We start from the raw sequence: 17,555 nt of genomic DNA on the forward strand, positions 1-17,555 counted from the left end.
TATTGGGCCTGATTGCCAATCAACTGCCCTGGTTTTGATAATGGGTCAAAAGAGTGGCAGGAACTGCTTTTCGGCTTGCTCGCTTTATCCTGCCTGGTTGCTCAGCCACAGATACTCCTCCGCACACAAAGAAATACCATGATGGTATCAACAGTAGTTTGCATCTGTATTAGTGTTGGATGTGGAACGTTTCCAGGAGGCCTTAGTGAATTGTCTTTAGATACAAAAAACCTTCCGGGTGTAGAAGGCAGGGGAGGGATAGATGAATACTGTTAGTTCACATTAAGCGTATATGCAGGGACTTAAAAGAAGATCAAGGGCACTTTCTCAGCATAAGATCAGTGTTCGTACCCACCCTGTCCTGGGGCAGCAGGAGGTGGTTTAACATGAGCATAGACTAGAGAAAAATCTAAGTGTCGTATGAACGCTGCTGGAGTACAGGGAAATGCGTTCTCTGTAATCGAATATATCTCTCAGCAGGTAGTCATAGTTCAATAGACATGTGCTTTTGGAGGCTTAATGTTAAATCTTGTCAGCATTGTCTGTGGACAGTTATCTTGGGTGGTGATAAACCCGTATGCGCAATGGATTTATTAGCTGAGATAGAAGGTCTCTGTTTCTATATTGAAATTGTCTGAAATATCTGACGAGTTTAGTTGTTGCCTCTGCTTACTCAAACGAGATCTCCTGAATGCCAGAACCATGATTGCAGCACTTCTACCATTTAATTGACCAGCTAATTTACCCTGTAATATTACAATAGGGTATTTAAGACCGTCTCTTTAGAGCAGAGGTATTAGCTTTATTTATCTGTTTCATTCAAGAACAGATGTTTCTACTGTGTTACTGAAATAATCAATGTCTTTGGAAATGCAAGATCGCTATTTTCTGAAATAGAGTGATGGAAAATCTAAATTGTGAATCATAAAAAGGGAGGAGTAAAACTAATTGCAACTTTGCAGAAATTGTTTTTTATAAAATCTGACTCATGGTATTGGTAAACAGTTAAAATATTAACAGTATGACAGATCTGGTGTTGTCTTTTGCATCTGTGTGACTGAATATTTCACTTATGCTTTGGCATGCTGTTTCTGTATTTCAGGGGAATGTCTTCTGTATTTTTGTAGCTTCAGTGTCCTTTAAATTTCCTTAGTAATTCGGATTTAAATCTTTAATATTTTCCCCCAATTTTTCCACAGTTCATTATTTCTTTATTTTTTTAATTGCCACACCAGGTTTCCAGTCAAAGTACTTGCGCTTCCAGAAACGTGTGTGTGTAAGGTCATTTTTTCTGAATATATATTTTAATTTTTTTTTTGAGTGTGAAGACTGGTACATGCTGCTAGTAAGCTTAGCAAAATGGATGAGTAGGATTTTAGTACTTAAATAAGATTGAGTGACATGAAGGAAAACGACTTAACTCGCCACCCACCCTCAAGGCCGTATCCCATGTAACCCACAGGAATAGTCCCAGTGAAGACAGAGGAAATACTAACCCGAGTAAAGTAGACAGAATCTCATTAAAATAACCCACTGTTGTTTAAGAACTCTTTTTTTATATCATCGTGGAAGAAAACTAAATTACTGCAGAAACTTTAACTATCATCATGGAAGAAATGGAAACTACTGCCTTGAAGCAGAAACATTTGCTTATAAGAGAATCAGTTACATAGAGAAAAACAAGTTAGATGCACTATCTTATGCAGCAATGTAAGTGTAGATAGGGCCCAAATAAATATTTTGACTTCTGTACTTTGAGACAGTAGTCACATACTGTTGTGATGAAAACTCTTGTGTATTTTCTTGAATGGCCTGGCAATGCAGTTGCTACCTTAGAAGGTTTCACCATCTCTCATGTTACTTATTTTCCTTAAAATCCTGACCCCAGTTGAAGTTTGTTACATGAGAATCTTAACTTCCAAGTAATTTTCTTTTTGAAGGGAATGTCTAACTCTGATGGTTTCAGATAAGCACAAACTTCAAAACATAACCCCACTGATCAAAAAAAACCAAACCAAAACAAAACCCACCACTGAGAGAAAAAATAACAAGTGTAAAAAATGTTCTTTAAAAATAAGTTGCAGTATTTTGTAGTATTTTGAACAAATAGTATTTTTAAATAAAAAAGCGACTATTTTGAAAAAAGTTGGGTGCTGCTCGTTGCTAGCTCATGAACATTGCTTATGTCATTATGCATACAGGTTTAGCTACATGTAGGATACCTTGTTCAGCATTTCTCTTAGCTCTAGAGACCTTTCCATCATCTCCTGCAGAGTATTTTTTTCCTTACAAACAGATCAAGAATTCTTAGTACTTCGTAGCATAGTATTGTATAGTTTATTCTGTCCCATACAGAGTTCTCTTACCAGCAGTTAAAAACAGTAGAAAATAGAATGTCCCATTGCCTACCAAAGGTAAAAACTTACTTTGTGTTTAAGGAAATGCTGTTGTGGGAGTCACAACCATCTTATTGAAAACTGCCTGGAACCTAAACGTGTGCAGAGTTACAGTTAAGAGCTCTACAAAGCTTTTTGATTTAAGAACTCCTATTTATATAGAATATTAATATAAATGATGAAAAGTTTATCATTCCAGATTCAACAAAAGGCAAAATAATATGAGGAGGAATGCCATAATACATAGCTTTGGATTGGTAGATTTGAGAAAAATTATCAGGCCCAGTATCTTTGTCGAGTTCTAATTTCTGGCTACCTGAATCTCCATCTAGTGACGTGCTTTCCAACATAGTATCCAAATATGTTGAATAACAGTGTTTCTTAATAATTTAATATTTGCAAGTCAATTTTTAATCCAGATGGGTGGTTTTTGTTGGGTTGTTTTTTTTTTTTGTCAAGTTGTATCTTGTTTCCTTTTTACCCTGAGAGATACTGGTAAATATGAGGATGTTAGAATATTGACAGCCTTAGACATCCTGTTCTGTTGATATGCATGATTTCTGGGGGAGAAGCAGCTGCATATAGCAGGTCTGAATATAATTATTAAGAGCAAATAATAAGCTGGCCATTACAAGAATATTTTTCTTGCTCTCAAGCAAAAACATTAAACCAGAAACAACTAAACTAGAAGGGAAAACGTACACCGGTATAGGACATCTTTGAAAATAGTAATGTAAGGTGGATTTTTGTCGCTTTGGCTTATAAAGTAAAAGCAAAGACACAACTTTGACTTCATTTAGGCGCAGCAGCCCTGTAGCACAGTGTGCTCTCTACAGCCCGGTGCTGCTCAGAGCTTTGCACAGGCAGGTGGATGCTGCCATAGGCATACCTTGTGTGTGCCAACGGCATCTGCACGGTGGAAAATAGCAAATGCAAATATAAGCTGGTGTATTGGAGACAATTGCGTGTGACTTCTTTACAAACTTGCACTTACTAACAAGGGTCTGAATAATCCTGTTGTGGTAAAGCTTCAATAAGAGGAAATAGGTGAGGATCTGTCATGGGGGTTTATCAACCCCTGTGAAGGTGCCTTCTGTTTTGCTTTTTTGTGGAGTTAGGTAGAGAAAGTAGATTCACATTGAGACTCCAATCTTCATGCTCAGTAAAAGCCTTTATTTGGCTCTTTGACAGTGTTGTGAGGCAACAGGCTTGTCAGAAGGCTGGAGTAAAGGTCAGGAGGTGGTAATTTCTGCAGCAGCTGTGGAAAGGCTCATCGGCTTTCACCTGCTGATTGTAACCAGGTGCTTGAACGTGTTCCACTAAGGGTTACTACTGTTCAAATGTTGGCATGCTCAATGCTTTGCAGGACTAGTTCCTAGCACTAAATGCTAATTGGCAATGATACTGCATTGCACTAAAACTAATTTTTCTAAAAATTGTTTGTTGAAATGGAAGGTGATGATTTTAAGGTTGGAAAGCCACTCAAGCGATGGAGGTAGACTGTTGGTCAGTGCTTATTCTAAGCAAATGAAAAACGTAAGTGCATTGAAAGCACATGCTCCTACTGTGAATTCTCAGTCACTATTACAGTGAAAAGAATTACTAGGTGTCTGAGGTACTTTAAAAGTGTTGCTTGTGACATTTTAAGCGTGCCAGGCTTGGAAACGTCATTCAGGTCTGATACTGATCTTCGCAATATAAGGTAACTTGTATTAATTAGTTTGTGCTTGGAATTAAAGCCTTATATATTTCCTCTTTATTAATAGGTGTAAGCAACTGAGAGCAATACTTCTTCTGTTCAGAGATGGAAAACAACATAACTACTATCTCTCGCGAAGAGCTTGAAGAACTGAGAGAAGCATTCAGTAAAATAGGTATGTTTTAAATAAGACAATAGTAAGGATTGCATTAACATTGCAAAGCTGTGTAGGATCTGTGGAAGTCTCTACAGATCACCCTGTTTTGATAGAGCCATGTTTTCCTTTTGTATTGCCAGTAATAGCTAAGAAAATAAGAATGTTTACATAAACTCCCTTATTTGCACTAAAACTATGTGCATTCATTCATTTCTTTCAGTAATGAAAACAACTGCAACTGCCCAGCCAGAAAATGTATTATTTATGCCATTGTATATGCAGCATAAGTGTCAAAATGCAGTTTTTTGAACTCAATAAATCTGAAAAAAGTTTGATTAAACTTCAATTGTGAAATATATTTTCATGTTAGATTACTGACACTTTGGTTTTCCTTTTCTTGCACGCTTTGGTAAACTAGTAATTTCTCTTTGTTTTTTTTGATTGGATTTTACATTTTGAGTAAGCTAAACTTGGAGTTTTTTTGATCTTGCTTTTGCAGCTATCAGATGTTAATAAATAACTGTACGATTTTGTATGCTTGACAAGATGTTTGCAGATTAATCTGAGAGTAAACAGAAAGAGTGAGAAATTATGTAGCAACCCTATTTTCAGATCGCAATACCGTTGTGAATGTTAAAGTTCATGTCTGTTTTATTTCTTGTTTGCTGCAGTTCTGTGGGGGTGACATGTAACTACATAGCTCAGCAAATCAGACAAACATTTGTAATCATTCACAAAGTGGGAACAGGGTTGCGTTAGGCAAGAAGTCTTAAATATTAGGAGTCTCCAACTTGGTAAAGAGACTATTGGTAAGCTGTGTGTTAGAGATCTGTAAGACCATGAGTAGTATGGAAGAGGGGGAAAAAGGAATTATTCAGTTTCTGTCAATGCAGGTATCGCGTGATGTCCAGCAGAGAGTCAGAAAGCTTAAAATAAAAATAAGTAACTTTTCTTCATGACAAATAATAAAACCATGAACCCATTGACTTGGGATGTGTTTGAGACAAAAAAAAACCCAAAAACCAAAGGAATAAGATATGTGCATGGAAGGTAATACATGATGTAGTCTGTAGCTCAAGAAGTCTATAGCCTGCGGGAGCTGGAAAGACAGACCAAAGAAAAAAAGCACTGTATACATGTATCAGTCTACTGGGAGGTGTTAGGATAGGCAGATAGTCACTGGTGTTCTCTGGCAGCTTTTCAGTCTGTTTGGTTTTCACCATCTGCGTTCCTTCTCTTCTTCCCTTTCCTTCCTGCATGTTTTCACATTTCTGCTCTACATATTGTCTGTACTGCGCCTATCACTGAAAAGCTTTTTCTTCCTTACTATAATATAAAAATTAAACCTCATTTTGCTTTTTTCTTCTTTCATTTTTATATTTCCAGTATCTTTATGGATGAAATGTTTGCAGCTATATTGGTACATTGAGAGAAAAGGCATATATTTAAACTCTCTGCTTGTCATCATGGAAACTTAACCTCAGTGAAAGACGAACCTAGAGAAATAAAATAGCTGGTAATCTGAGTGAGCTCATGAGCACGTCTTCTGCTTTTTAGACCATCCCTGTTTTGTGTTGTTACGTGTCTGCAAGCCAGACAGTGGATGGATTGATACATATGCAGGCATAAAGTTTGACTGTGTAGTGATTTGTGAATTGTTGGTAGTATCGAAAAACACAGATATTTTTTTAACAGGTGTTTTTAATATTTTGTTGCCAGTGAAATGTAGCCTTCTTATGAAGCTGTACAGAAGCTACAGAGTGTAGTATGGATTATGGGGAAATTACTGCATAGCAATCAGTTATGGCTAGAGGAGAAAGGATGTTTCTCTGCTTGGCTTTTTGTAATGTGATGCATATTCATCCAGACTGTTGGTATTGACTGAGTTCTGATACTAGAGACAATATGAAGAGAGGTCTTTAACTAGTAAATGAAAAAAACCCCAAAGTGGGAGCATCGTGACAAGTCAGAAAAGTGGCCTCATCGTTTCGCTTCTGTTTCTGACACATTATGTTATTTGTGACGTACTCTTAAATTACATACCTTAGATGCATCATTTGTAGAACTGGAAAAATACTATTAATTCATATTTTTCAAGAGCTTTAATATGGTTGTGAAAGAGACTGAAAATTCTTGTCAAGCATGGAAAATATTAGCACGAAATATACAAAATTATAGACATTATATCCAGCACTAATTATGCTGGATATGATTTCTTGTATTTGATTGAGCTTCATCTATACTGTGTATGGACTATAGCTTTCCTACTTTTAAAAGTAGTTCTCTTCATTGCATAGACATAGCAGTATAGGTACAAGTATGGCTATTTTTCTCAAATTCTGCTTGTATAGATGTGTACACTCATATATGGAAATCCGCATAGATATAAAAAAATTAGGAACAGTTAATGTGTTTGATTCATTTACACATTACACTGGATGAAAACATATAGGTTTGTTAAATGGTGCTTTGATAAACTAAGACAAAAATTCAGGACAGCTTTCTGCACACAGATTGGCCTAAGGTGGAAGTACAAAGGGTATTTTTATGATTTCTGTGCTGCTGCATTTTTCCTCATGAGTAACACAAATTATACTGAATGTTTCTTAATTTGTTTTTATGATACAGCCATTCATTTCTTTCCACAATTGTGGACCTATACCATACCTTTTGTTGCAAAAAGCATTCTGATACTTTGCTATACATGGACATTCTGGATGTGTGGTCTTGGGAGCCAAGCGTAAGTGAAGGTGGCACTACAAATAGCTCCCAACAGAGTTAGTTAATAGATTAAGGAAGGTCACCTTTAATAAACAGATGCAGATCATCCCAGATATATTCTTCACAGGTAAGCCTAACCACATCAAAAGTTTTGAAGAACAGAAAATGTGTATCAGATACTAGGCTAAGAAACAAAACAGAGTCAGATAGAGTTCCTGTGTAAGTAGTTTTTCTTGTTTAAGTGTGCCCTTCTAATACGAACTTGCATCAGATTTGAGTGTATTGATTGCAAATGGTATAATATCTACAGTAGGAATATAATAATTGATCTCCCCTTCGCTTGAAGGTTTATAGAGAATTTTGTTGGGTTTCTTAAAAAAAAGCTTAAACTTGACTATTTATAAATATGCCATGTTGTTACAGCTGTGCTTTGGGATTATAAGATAGTTCCTGAGAAAATACATAACAAGATGGCACAGCTTCTAGCTAGTTGTGCCTCTAATCCACATGCTTACTTATCTATGTCAGAAGAAATACTTGTCTCCTAAAACTGTATTTCTTACATTTTATTTGTTCTCAACAGTTACTATACTCGGTTCTTTACCGAAGTATAAAAACAACTTGTGTTTTTGTTTTACAGATATTGACAACAGTGGGTATGTCAGTGATTATGAGCTTCAGGACCTGTTTAAAGAAGCAAGTCTGCCCTTGCCCGGTTACAAAGTCCGGGAGATCGTAGAAAAAATCATTGCAGTGACAGATAGCAACAAGGATGGAAGAATCAACTTTGAAGAATTTGTCTCTGTAAGACATTCCCCTTGGATGTTTCTCTACTGTCTGATATCTTTGAGAACTAGGATAGAAAACTGAAAAAAGTGGTACAATGAAGTACTATTTTGATACAAATCACTAGTATTTTGAGAATGGGAAAACTGTCTGTAACAACTTATAATATCCCATGCAATTACTTTCCAGTCTTTATATGTTCTCTCCCATTAAATTTAGTAGATCTCATTTGGGCAGGATGTGAGAGCACAGTAGTTTCAATCAGTCCTACTTCCTATTTCCTCAAAGATGGCGGAATGGACTACATATGTTAGGAACTCCTGGGTCAGCCCTTGCCCTGACAACAGAGTAGATAATTAGATACTGACTTCTGAATTCTCTTAGTGATAAACCAATGCTTGCGCTACTGTGCTTAAACTCTGTGCTAAAGGCTATTTTTTACTGGGAGTGAGGTACAGTTTTTCACTTTCAGTGAAGACATTTGAACAGCTCAGACTTTTTTAGTGTGGATCACTGGTTAGTGTGCCTTATTTAAGGGAAGCAAACTTCTCGGGCATTTGCTTTGTGTGTGTGTTTGGGGATGATTAGTTTTTTGCTTTGTGTTTAGAGTACTGCTGCTAATTGCAGCAGGTTGCTTGTTGATCTAGTTTATTGATCTTTCTTTCCAAGATTGTAAGTTGCAGTGGTTCATAGGTGAGATGCAAATATTTGCATCCAGGTATTGAACTGTATCTGTTACTTACACTTCATTGTCAGTTTTGAGACCTCTACAGTATTTGGGCAAATTTAGGACATATCAGTATATCCAATGTGGTTTACATTGCAGGCAGGTGGAAAATGGTGTCAGCTTGCTTAAGGGCATCTGTAACTGTCATGTAGTAACCTTTTACTGTAAAGCATATGATGAAGTAAGTGGAAGAAATATGCTATAGTCATTGAAAATGTTTATACCTTTTTACCAAAATATCTGTGGAAAAATTCTGTAGATTGTTGCATATGTACTTTTTTAGATAGCGTGGCTTAATAAAGGTAGCACTTGAGGTACTCACTGACAAATAATATATTAGATATCCACTATGCAAGTTTCATGAGGGATTTAAAATTGTTTTACCCATACAGTAATTTTTTTTCCCCGAACAGAATGTAAATACCAAAGAAAAGCAGTCAGATTAATTATTGACTCTGGAGTACTTAGATGAGTTAACAGTTATTTGAAGGTATAGTCAATCACAAAATGCTCTCTATTTTTCTTATTCCAGATAATCCAGGAATTGAAAAGTAAAGATGTTAGCAAATCTTTCAGAAAATCAATAAACAAAAAGCAAGGTATTACAGCAATTGGAGGAACATCAGCAATATCTAGTGAGGGGACACAGCACTCTTATTCAGGTAAGAAATAATTAAACACAAGCAAATTTGGCATGGAGGAAGACTCTTTAAATTTGAACTACAGACAAGGTAAAAAAACAACTGGAAAAAGTTGCTGTTGAAAGCAAATTAACACAGAAAGTGTGTGGAGATGGACAATATAAGCATGGGTGGTAGTTTATTAAAAAGTGGGCTGTTCAGTTGTTATTATCTTTGAGTGCAGCATGAAACTAAGTTAGGCATTTTTACCAGAGCAAAAATTGAAAGCAAGCACTGCCAGCCTGTGGGGAGAAAAAATAATGTCCCCTTTGGCATACTTCTAGTAATGCTAGTCAAGTTTTTGGCTTAATTACATGCTAATCTACTCTTACTCTGTATTCAGATAAAAATGAATCCTCATTTTCATCTCCACAGAGTTAACTAAAATGAAAAAAACCCACATACAATTTCTGGCTGAAAGGGCCGCCTCAGCTGTCTCTGTGCCATTACAGAATTGTTCACTCCCATGTGATTTTTGAATAGCTGATCTTATACTTGAGAACCTGCTTTTAATATTTGATCTCTGTTTCTTTCTAACTCCCCCTGCTACATGTCATTTAGGTTGGTAATAGTTAACATTCTGACCAGGAGCTGCAATGCAATTAGGTACAATGTTCCCGGATTGTATTGCAATAAGCAATATTGCAACTTCTTTGATTGACTCAAGTCTGGGATTTGCTGTGGTTGCAGAAGCAAGTTAAGAATTTGATATGTCAGGAAGGTTTACTTCAGTTAGCTAAAGGTGTTGATACCATCTCTCTAGGTATTATCCTTATAGCACCAGCTGCACTTGGTTATCTCCAAAGCAGGGGATGTATTCCATTTCTAAGGATGCCTGCAGAGGGGACATCATGAGAGCTAACTGTTTAGACATCCTTTCATTTTTGGTGGAGAGAAACTGACCCCACTAGACTGCAATTCATCTGACTTGGCCTCATCGGCCATCTAGTTTATGATGAGATGAAGTGTGCACTAGGATTTCACTTTTCTTCCCACTGACAATGAAAGAGATGTAATGGGTACCTGTCCTGTATGCTTTTTGAGGTAAGTGAGGTGAATGCTACCTGAACTGCCTGGTAATTTGGATGCTGGTACTTGATTGATTCTTGCCCCAGTAAGCATTCTTGGATACGAAGTAATAAATTCTGCACTAAATATGAAAGAGAATTTAACATAGAGGTATGAAACTTTAAGTTTCTCAAAGCAAGATACAGCACAGTAGTTCAGGTAATAGTCTCAAAAATACTGCCTGTGTCTGAAGTCCTAGTAGAAGGCAGAATGAAATGCTGCCTTTTAAACCAACAGTGTACAGATTGAGGTGTTGCATATTTCAGATCACAAATTTCACTGTTTTTATTTCAATTGCTGAGAAACTGAACTCGGAGTCAGCCATCATGACCTGTTATGTTGCTCTGATTTTTATATTGTCCTTCAGAAAATCACCAGATATTTAGAGGGTAGAGCAGGGGAAAGTTCAATTTGCACCTGACATTTTTTCATGCTTTCCCACTGGTCTGATTCTTTTCATAACTGGCACCTGTGAAACAAAGGGATTTTGTTGCAGATGAACCTCTTTGACCCAAGTCTGATGTTCATTAGCACGTGTTTATGACAATGATAATAGGTTATTTTAATCCCACTTTTTCTTTTCAGAGGAAGAAAAAGTTGCTTTTGTTAATTGGATAAATAAAGCTCTACAAAATGACCCAGATTGTAAGCACCTTCTACCTATGAACCCAGCAGATGCCAGTCTTTTTAAATCCCTTGCCGATGGCATTCTTCTTTGGTGAGTCCAGGGCTGTAAGAAAGAAATTAATCTCAAAGGTTAAATGTTGATCACAGTGACATGAACTGGAAAGCTTCTGATAGGCTTTAACATCAGGACTCTGCTCTTAAATATTTCAATGTGTAGGATGGGGAGAATCTGTTTACCCATAGAAATACTGTTTTTAGCAAATCTTTCATGTCACTCTGTGTGTATGCTACAGAAGTGGGTTTCTACTTTGGATCCATAATGACACATGTCAGATATGTGCAGGCTATTCATAAAGGAGATAACTACACAGTTCATGTATTCATTAGCTGAAATAATTAGGAATCGTTGCTATTTCAAATATTTTTAGAAGTTCCTAAATCTAGTTACTAAATCATAGGATGGGAGGAACAGAAATCTGAATTAATCCACGGCAAGACAGAGAGCATATAGTATGTGACATAACTTTAGTCTGCTGTAACTTTCTAGTTAAAGTAGACTAATAGTACTTACACATACACCATGGTAACAAGAGATTAGCTTACTAGTATTCATGTGAATTCGTCTTTGAGATTCTTGTAGATGCAAGATACTACAGAAATGCAGTGGAGAAATATATTGGTTATATTATGAATATTTTCACTAGAAACTATTTAACTGTCTTTAGCTTACAGTTTTAATTTTCTCAAGAACTTTTTTTTTGACAGCATAGACATGCTGTGTTACTTAAGTACAAAACCCAATTGCTCAAGTTTCTTATCCAGAAGCCTCCAGGTAATAAGTAATTATGAATGTGCAATCATTTAACAGGGAGAAGAGATTTAGGGGATGAGGTGGTCGTTTTTTATGTTGTCAGAAATATTTACAGCTAGTTTAAAGGGTTAGGAGTTTATAATCAAATAATATATTTTCTGAGAAATGAAAGTTTGAATAATGTCTCACTTCTCTTCCTTAGCAAAATGATCAACTTTTCACAACCAGATACAATTGATGAAAGGGCTATTAATAAGAAGAAACTCACTCCTTTCACTATTTCTGTAAGTACTGCACAGATAGGAACTTCCCAGAAATGAAAAAGTTAAAGTATTTTTCTATAGCTTTGTTTTAATGACAGCTCTCCTGGGGGAGGAAAAGTCAGTCCTATGTATTAAAAGTAGTCAAACCATGAAATTGTATTTTCTAATAAACTCTGAGTTCTCCTGTTTCTTAGATGATGTGCACGAAAACTGGTATACTTCATGCTTTCCTTAGTTCTTTCCTTATTCACTATTCTCATTTTGCTTTACTAAGTATCTGAAGAAAACAATTTTAGACTTCTGAGCAGATGGTCAGTTTGTGTTTTAGCAATGCAGAAATTATTTGCACGGCTGTATACTGTATAGTAAGATGATGCATTTTCAATAGCGGAGAGTGGCTTGGACAGAAGATGAGTAGCTCTTTTTAATTGTCTATGAAGTCATGAAAATATTTGAGAGAAACAGTTTTTAAGACCTTAGTTTGGGTATAAGAAAACAGGTCTGGAAGAAGGATGTAGATCCATAAGTTACTAGCCTAACAAGAAGAAAAAATCTTGATTGAAAACCTCAGTTGGAAGACACTTCATTTCAGGCTGTGACATTAGAATATGAAAACTTAAAACATACCGTGTTCTAAATCCTCCAAGTGGGTTTTGTAATCTCTACTTTGCCAAAGAATATGTGTCAGCAAAGATGATACTACACATGTTTATATTGTCTCTGTAGATAGTTAAAATATGACACGAGAAAACAGAGTAATATTTATGAGAACTGCCAAGTATTTTTTTCTTGGAATGTTTAATCCATGGCAATCATTAGCTTTACTTTCAGTGTCAGGATGTTAAATTACTATGGTTTTTGTATGCTGTCTGTTCAATTACAGTTTAACAGTTGTGACAGCCTGTATAAGATCCAAGATGGGATCACAGTGATGTCAGTAGCTTCCTGCACAGGGCAGAATTCCATAGGAACATGTTTTTCCACAGGATCAAGCCCCTGATATTTTGAGCAACATTGTTTAACTTGCATATGTGATACTTGAGGGTTACAAAAACCATTTTGATTAGAGTATTCCTCAGTGATCCAAGCTGCTAAAAGTGGTCTATAATATGTGCCCACCAAAAAAATCAAACACTGTCAATAATGTTTTCCATTAAATTTTGAAAATGTATATGGTGGTTCACCAAAAAATCTCCAGAGTGCCATTTTCCACTGGGAACCATTGCACTCATGCATTATTTCTTATACCTTCTGAAACCTAAAAAATTTAATATGAACAAATTTACTAAGAATTACAACCTCATAAATTTGTTAAACAATGATATTCCAAATAGGAAAACCTAAACCTGGCTCTGAACTCAGCATCTGCTATTGGCTGTACGGTTGTCAATATTGGATCACAAGATTTGCAAGAAGGAAAACCACACTTGGTATTAGGACTCTTGTGGCAGATCATTAAAGTTGGTCTTTTGGCTGATATTGAGATCTCCAGAAATGAAGGTAAGAGTAATACCAGGGGTAGCAATGTCCACAATTTGGAATGAACTGAGATCACAACAGCAATGATTTCAGCCTTCTTTCAAATTTGCTTTTAGCTCTTATCACTTTGCTAAATGAAGGGGAAGAACTAGATCAGTTAATGAAGCTTTCCCCAGAAGAGCTGTTGCTACGGTGGGTGAACTACCATCTGGCCAATGCAGGGTGGCAGAAAATTAGTAACTTCAGCCAAGACATTAAGGTATGTAGCTATTGCTCTGATAATTGAACATAATGGTATTTAAACACACTATGTATAGAAACAAATGAGCCACATCAGAAGTATTTAAATTAGTAGTCATCTGCTTTTTCTAGCTATAGGTTCATCCTGCATTTTTCAATGCTGAAAGAGCATTATTTTTATCTCTTATATCCTAGTCAGTTGCTCATACCATGTATTATCACCTCAGAGTGTAAAGCGAACACTTCTGACAAGCTCTTATTCAGGGAAGTTCTAATGTTGTAAGATTGTTGAGTTACTTAGGACAACTTGCACTACCTTATTAGTTACCTTTTTCCTATTCAGCCTTCCCTGCTCCTGGGTCTGCAGAAACCCATATTTTCTTCCTTCTGTTGTTTTAAGGAAGAAGTGTATGGCTTTAAATCTCCTCCTGGTGATCTCCTCCTGGTGCATACTTGCTAATGGTGATTGCCCTTCATACCCAGCATTCTACAGCAGAGTAGGAAACCTTTTGAGGAAAGAGCAGTTATTCAAAGGGCTGTCTGGAGTAGCTACTGATTCTTGATCCCCCTCAATCACTGTGCTTTGCTGGTGTGCCAGTTTACTGACACAAGGAGACTGAAAGCCATGTTGGTTCCTTGGGGCAGATGGCAGATCTGCATAATTCTTCTCTCTTTGTCAGTCATTCTGTGTAAGGTACGCAGAGTACTGTAGTAAGTCCAGTTGAAGAGACAAAAGCTCAACTTCTAAAAACTAAAAGCAAAGGAGGAAGATTCCCTAAGGTGATAAGACCTATCTTCATTAAAGAAAACCATGTCATTAATTGCTAGTGATGTCTTTTCAAATGCCACAAAGAAGGCTTTATCAAAGCAAACCTTTAACTAGCATTTTATATAAAAACTGCTACTATGGTAAATATATCACATGCTATTTAAGAGAAGCATTCAATACTTCTAAAACTAGCAGGTTTTTGTTTCATTTTCCTAGTTTCTTAGTTGGGGGTTGGAACCAGAAGCATACTGAAAACTGCATCAGATAAACACAATTTATTTTGTCACTGTAGATTAATCCTAAAAAAGCCACTTTGATCTCCATTTTTAATTCCAATTACCCTGTTGATTAAGAAAAAGAACTTTTTATAAAACAGTCTATTTGAAAAGGGTAGTGAAGGAATAAAATACCAACGCTGAAAATAAGATACATATTGCAATGGTGGGTTTTTTGTGGGTAACCTATATAAATTTGCCTTAAACATCTGAATTACAGCTGTCTAGTTCATATCCAGCAGAAAAAAATTAACTAACATTGTCCATAATAATTAGCAGACATTCCTTTTCTATGTCATCTGACTAAATAAGTTCTGTGAGAAATAATGCAGTGAAATGGCTGCATGACCTCATCCATATTCACTGAAATTAGCGTGCCATATTCTTCTATGGCTTTTGAACTGAACTATAAGAGCAGTAAAAGGTGATGAAAGGCTACATACTTGCTCATACTTTTTAAAAAATATTATACTGTTTGTTTTAGGATTCAAGAGCATACTACCATCTGTTAAATCAGATTGCACCAAAAGGAGATGACCATGAATCGCCCAGTAAAATTGACTTTTCAGGATTTCATGTAAGTATCCGGAAACATAAAAATAGACTGGGATTATCTGAGATCTCTGTGTATGTATCCAACATCCTGGTTACAATGCTGTCCCAGAATCCCCTTTTGTTTCGTAACACGTACAAAAGCTCAGTCAGATTCCTCAATGTCACAAAAGCTTAAATGGGTAAAAACTTTACTCAAGTTCCAGGGTGCTGCTGAAACAGGATAATGCATCCTGCAGTCTAAAATTTAGAGCTGTGTTTTACTTGGAGTAGTGCTAACTTTTTTTCTTTTCAGCTGGCTCCTCCAACATAAACATTACAACATCCCTCTTCAGTTCTCCTCTTCTGGAATTCAGAAAAGGAGAAACAGTAGATCTCACAAACCTTGTGTTCCTTCAAACCAAACAACATTCAGAAATAATGTGAGCCATGTGAGCAATAACCAGCAGGAAAGGAAAGTTTGGCAACCATCAAGCTTTAAGTTGTAAATGGATAGAGGGTCTAAAACCAGCCTAAGTAGATGTGAAAACACTTTTCTCCAAGCTGCTACATAATGCTCATTAGAACGATTATTCTGAGAATGCATTTGATACAAAACTGAAATGTATGCCTAAGATAGATATCTATACATCAATCAGAATCTTACATAGAATCTCATTATTCATTGTGATAATGAAAACCCATATGCAAACTTATGTTGTCATATGAGCTTTAGTCCTCTCAAACTTCATCGTGAGGAGAGCTCCTTTGTTTACTTCTGTTTTGGGTTTTTGGGGGGAGAAAGAAAGTATAGTAGGGTTTTTAACCTGTGACTTCCTACAGTTCATATGATCATGTTCTGTAATGGGTTATAAACCAGTATCAATAACATCTAACAACTTGTTGTAGAGCAAGTTTCTGGTTGAGTGTACCAACGCTGAATTACTGACTGTTATTAAATTCTAACAGTACTTCAATTACTAACGCCTTTCCCTATAAACAGTAACTCTTACTGTTGTGAAGATTAGAGGCTAAAATTATATGCTACACAGTTTTGAAGACTGATTTGTTCCATGTAGAGGAATAATAAGGACAAATAAACAAAATAATGCACAGGTTAACAACTTAAGGCAATTCAGAGGCAAAAATACTAAAAGTAAAGCAAGGTAGTAGATTATCACATTCTGGAGCATTCACACTCTTACTGAGGGTTTTGGGCACTTTCTGTAATTACTATGCTTAAGAATATCAGTTTAAAGCAGTGATGGTGAACCTATGGCACATGTAGCAGAATATGCAGTGGGGGAATCAGCAGCCTGGAAATGGAAATACAACCACAATGCCTCTGGCTGCTACTGCTGTTGCTGTGATTGATGAGGAATGCTGTGCCGGCAGCCACAGAAGCAGAGGACAGAAAGAAAGTGGAAGAAAGATGCGAAGAGGAGAATTGTTAAGGACTGTAAGAGCTAGCTCAGGCATTGGGGGAATGCGAGAGGAACTGACATGGGTCATTTAAAGGTTTGCCAAGCTGAAGATTCAGTAAAAAATGGAAACATGCTAGTATTCATTACAAATTTTCTTTTTTCTTTTAGGAGAAAAATGACTTGAGGAGGGCTGAATACATGCTCCAACAGGCAGATAAACTGGGCTGCAGACAGTTTGTAACTCCAGCTGACGTGGTTTCAGGCAACCCTAAACTCAATTTGGCTTTTGTTGCAAATCTCTTTAACACATATCCAGCCCTACACAAACCTGACAATTCATCTTTCGATCTCAATTTATTAGAAGGTACTCAACTTATTAAGCATGCAGGGGACAAAAATATTAGTGATTTCTATTTAAGTATTCCTTCTAGGTTGTGATATAGGATCCCTGTGTGATGGTGCCTGTGTTAACACCAGCATATAGAGCTTTCTCTAGCTTTCAATATAAGCTTTAGTAGAAGTCTCCATCACTGTGAATATTGTTAACTTGTGTTAGCCTGACCAGAGGCTATTCCTGAATAACCTTCTATCATTCATTTGCAGTAGTAAAAACTGTCCTCTTATTCCCTTTCCAGTGTTCTGTGCTTCTTTCCATACTGTTTATATTTTAGCTGATGCACAAATTCTAGCTTTTCCTAATTTGCAATGCTATACTATGCAACTGTAAAAATCTTCTAAAGAACTTTTCACATATTGTGTTTATATGTGTGTGTGTGTATTAGTTTGTTGCCTTTTAAAACAGGAAACATTTAAAAAAGGCTTCTGTATCAGCAAACAATATTCATCTCTTGCATCAGCAACCTATATAGATCCTAGCATATCAGCAAGTTTGGACTTTAACT

The 17,555-nt window shown here is 36.4% G+C and overlaps 1 protein-coding gene across 4 annotated transcripts in view; it reads left to right on the forward strand.

Moving 5' to 3' along the window:
- PLS1 (plastin 1) overlaps window positions 1–17,555 on the forward strand; it is a 45,534-nt gene that overhangs the window by 16,416 nt on the left and 11,563 nt on the right. For 2 of the 4 annotated variants that reach the window (XM_075098851.1, XM_075098850.1), the window contains 9 exons: window positions 4,163–4,270; window positions 7,614–7,777; window positions 9,019–9,148; window positions 10,820–10,952; window positions 11,875–11,956; window positions 13,270–13,435; window positions 13,531–13,673; window positions 15,183–15,275; window positions 16,822–17,017. In XM_075098851.1, the coding sequence (XP_074954952.1) occupies window positions 4,201–4,270; window positions 7,614–7,777; window positions 9,019–9,148; window positions 10,820–10,952; window positions 11,875–11,956; window positions 13,270–13,435; window positions 13,531–13,673; window positions 15,183–15,275; window positions 16,822–17,017 (1,177 nt within the window). In that variant the 5' untranslated portion in view covers window positions 4,163–4,200. Of the gene's footprint in view, window positions 1–3,596; window positions 3,698–3,724; window positions 3,933–4,162; window positions 4,271–7,613; window positions 7,778–9,018; window positions 9,149–10,819; window positions 10,953–11,874; window positions 11,957–13,269; window positions 13,436–13,530; window positions 13,674–15,182; window positions 15,276–16,821; window positions 17,018–17,555 lie in introns of those variants that run through there. The other 2 variants (XM_075098849.1, XM_075098852.1) reach the window with 2 other exon arrangements.

The sequence above is a fragment of the Phalacrocorax aristotelis genome, chromosome 7, assembly GCF_949628215.1.
Source record: "Phalacrocorax aristotelis chromosome 7, bGulAri2.1, whole genome shotgun sequence".
Taxonomy (NCBI): Eukaryota; Metazoa; Chordata; class Aves; order Suliformes; family Phalacrocoracidae; genus Phalacrocorax; species Phalacrocorax aristotelis.